Here is a 3,986-nt window from a genome sequence, read left to right on the forward strand (position 1 = left end):
ATAACAAAAATAGCTGTACATTAACCAGAACTAAATATAACTCTGTAGATCAAATAAATATAATTACATTTCAAACCCATATCAAGTTACTGTCTGATAAATTGAAAATATTAGCGAGTTTAAGAAATATATATTTCATTAGAGTAGCCTAAAGAATTTACATTTTTCATACAGTTAACTAATATTCTAATAATCCAACTCACTTTAATAGAGAAGATGTTAAAGATTTTTAAAAAAACTTGCGGACAAAATCGAAAGTGTGCAATTACCGTTTTGGTTTATGGTAAAAAGTTTTGACATCACAACTGACTTTCTTATAATTTCCAAAATAATGATACAGGTTTCAATGAAAAAGTCCCAGAAAAGGTTGTTTTTAAATTGCTGAGAGCTGAAAAAGTGGAAAGTACAGTAGCATTACCTTTCTTGTTTCTGGCTAAAACGCATGGTTTAACCCATGATTTTCAAAGTCCTAACCTTTCAAATCTGAATTTACAATGGTAACGATGCCAATGGAAAATACGTAATTTCAAAATTTCCTGCAAAAATTATATTTTGACAGTGACTAAAATGTATGAGGGTATGATTAACAAAAGGAGAGCCCACAATGAACATTCAAATAAAAGAAAATAAATCAATATATTGTCCCAGCAACAGGAACAATTAACATTGTCCAGCTTCCCAACTGCCCCTGACACCTGGAAGGAATGGACAAAGTTCCAATAGGCAACAAGTTGAACAACATAAATATGTACAAACAGCAAACACAATCAGTGTTGCATTACATGACATTCTAACACTTTTAGTACACGCTTTTCCTATTTACTCAGTCGTATTTAAAAGCACATATAGTGTCTAGCGCATAATTATGTCGTTAAAATGACATCATTTCTGTAATGCTTTCAAGCGATGTTTCCCACAATTTTTAAATCTTATATAAACCAATGCCAAAAAGTGCATTTAACAGATTTTCAGTGGATATATATCTCATCTCATAGTGGTAAAATTTAATATTTTCATTCGTGCTGCACACTCGTTAAAGTATTAAGTTTCGTCACTAATCGAAGAGATTTTTCCATTATGCCTACAAAACAGATATCGTATTTTCATTTTCACCATGAAACATTTTCTTATATATATAGAGGATATTTACATGAGTGTCTTTTCATATTGAATTTATTAAACGAGTTGAATAAAATAATAAAATGCGAGGCTCTGCCGAGCATTTTATCAATTTTATTGAACTCGTTTAATAAATTCAATGTGGAAAGTCACAAATGTAATATTCTTTTTATCACATGTTAGCGTCTTCTGGTGCATCCCAGATCTGGTCAGAACCCCATTACACAAAATGTTTGTCTCTGAATCCTTGTGGGGGCAATGAAGTATTACACCCCAGATGTTCACTGGCATCCAGAGGAAGAGACGATGTGCGAAGTATCTCTGGATGCGGGTCCTGGCAGTGGTGTGTAAACTTGGTTGTGGTGGTTCAAACCAAAGCTGGGTGACTTTCTCCATCCTGAATTCTACCTTATTCCTGGCATTGCGGCTGAAGAAAGCCTTGGAAATCCAGTCTTGATCGACGGACGGCAAAGTTGTCTTCCACCCTTCATACAGTAATGGCTCTGAAATAATTTAAAAGAATATATCCTTAAAAGGTCAAAATTAACAAAATAAATAAGACAATAAGTGTAATTAATTTTAAGAATCAATAATATATGTAACAATGAGTGTGATAATTCTATGTTCATGCACAGACTATGATTTTATTTGATTTTCTAAACTTTTCACACACTTCTAATAAAAATTCAGTAGCTATTTGTAAGGTCACAAATCCTACTGTTCTGTGATTTGATGCCCTAAGGATGTTTGGCTCAATGATAGGATGAAAACCACTGAGATGTCAGAAACACAAATACTTTATTTTTAAACCATGTATAAAATGCACATGATAATAACAAGATGTATTCAACAGAACATGATACCCCCTCTTGATGACAGTGGTTGAAAGTGTTTAAATACTGAAGGAATAGTTAAAACTGATGTTGCCATCTTAGAATGTCATTGACCTTTGACCTGAAAATGAACTGATTTTAAAGGGCTTCATGCGGAACCTGCATATAAGTTTGACGATTGCAAATTGAAAGCATTCTGAATTTTAAAGTTAAGTGACAGACAGACAAACTCTCACACAGACCTACATGAGCTGTCAATAGGACAGCGTGCCCGACTATTCTATGTGCTTGATAGTATAACCTAGTATTTACCAAGATTTTAAAATACTTTCTAAGACATTTGACTTAGTCAAAAAGGGGCATAATTCTGTCAAAATGCAATTAATGGGTATTGGGGATTGTTTCGTCTGCTGTACACTTTTATAGTGATTTTAAAGCGGATCAATAATAGTACGACTTTCATCGAAAGTAGAGCTAACAGTCGAACAGAAAACTAGAAATATCACAATAGTGATTAATGCCAACCTAAATGAATCTTGCAGATGATAAACCTTTTATCTGAAATTCATGAACAACTCTGAATGCCAGGTTTAACACATCAATTTTTTTTTGCTCCTGCAAAACTAGGCATCAATAGTAGTCATTGTTGAAATTTTCAATTAATTCAGTCAAATAATTAATGAGGAGGTAATAAAAGATCAAAATTCTTGAACAGCTGAAGCAATTCCATATTTTTTTGGTTGCTGCACATCTAGGGATCAATTGTAGTCATTGCTGAACATCTGATTTAATTCCGTTAAATAATTAATAAGGAGGTCACAATATTTTGCACTATGTGAATATCGCAAAAAGAAAAAAAGACCCATAACTCTGGAACAGCTGTTCAAAGAAAATCTATTTTTGTTCATGCACAACTAGGCATAAGTGGCAGTCATTGCTGAAAATTTGAATCAAATCCGTCAAAAAATGGAATGAGGAGTTGGGGTTACAAAAAAGGTGAGATGGACAAAAGAACAGATGAATAAAAGGATAGACAGACAAAGTGATTACAAAACACCTCTCAACCCAAGCTTGAGACGGTCATTACTATACTTTAGACTTCTGTTGACCTTAGGGCAACCAGACAGTTGGGGCGAGTGGTTTCACAGAACAGTCTGAAACATTGAATTTGTGAGTCTGATTCCCGGATACATCAACTATTCAATGTTGTCGCTATCATCAGTAATTCTGTAATAAAACAAGTGTTAGATTTGTTCATATACATGTATATTAAAATACCTGAGTCTCCTGAAGATGATGCTGCAAGTTCTGATGAAGTGACAGGTAACAACTCAGGTAATGGCTCAATCGATTCATTTCTGGAAAAAATGAGGTACTTTCTTAATAATGAAAAGAATTAAAATCTGCAGTAAAAAACTGAATGAAAACAGGGTAAAACTTACTGAAAACTTCCTTTTATCAGTCAAGTACTGCTCAGACAGGAAAAATACTGAAAGATAACTTCCTTCAACAGTCAAGTACTGATCAGACAGAGAAAACTGACTGATTACTTCCTTTTATAAGTCAAGTACTGGTCAGACGGGTGAAAACTGACTGATTACTTCCTTTTATTAGTCAAGTACTGGTCAGACAGGCAAAAACTGACTGATAACCTACTTCAACAGGCAAATACTCATCAGACAGGAAAAGTACTGAGTGATAACTTCCTTTAACAGTCAAGTACTGATCAGACGGGAAAAGTACTGAGTGATAACTTCCTTTAACAGTCAAGTACTGATCAGACGGGAAAAGTACTGAGTGATAACTTCCTTTAACAGTCAAGTAATGATCAGACAGGAAAAGTACTGAGTGATAACTTCCTTTAACAGTCAAGTACTCATCAGACAGGAAAAGTACTGAGTGATAACTTCCTTTAACAGTCAAGTACTGATCAGACGGGAAAAGTACTGAGTGATAACTTCCTTTCATAGTATAGTACTGATCAGACAGGTGAAAACTGACCGATAACTTCCTTCAATAAGTCAAGTACTGATC

The 3,986-nt window shown here is 34.1% G+C and overlaps 1 protein-coding gene across 1 annotated transcript; it reads right to left on the reverse strand.

The window, feature by feature from the left end:
• Window positions 1–151: 151 nt before the first annotated feature.
• Window positions 152–3,304, reverse strand: LOC128553585 (uncharacterized; the record flags this gene model as incomplete). Its single annotated transcript, XM_053534762.1, is given in 2 exon segments — window positions 152–1,622; window positions 3,231–3,304. Coding segments are annotated over 2 exon segments (463 nt in total), but the record flags the coding sequence as incomplete, so codon positions are not given.
• Between the last annotated feature and the right edge of the window lie 682 nt (window positions 3,305–3,986).

Source organism: Mercenaria mercenaria, unplaced genomic scaffold, assembly GCF_021730395.1.
Source record: "Mercenaria mercenaria strain notata unplaced genomic scaffold, MADL_Memer_1 contig_4010, whole genome shotgun sequence".
Lineage (NCBI taxonomy): Eukaryota > Metazoa > Mollusca > Bivalvia > Venerida > Veneridae > Mercenaria > Mercenaria mercenaria.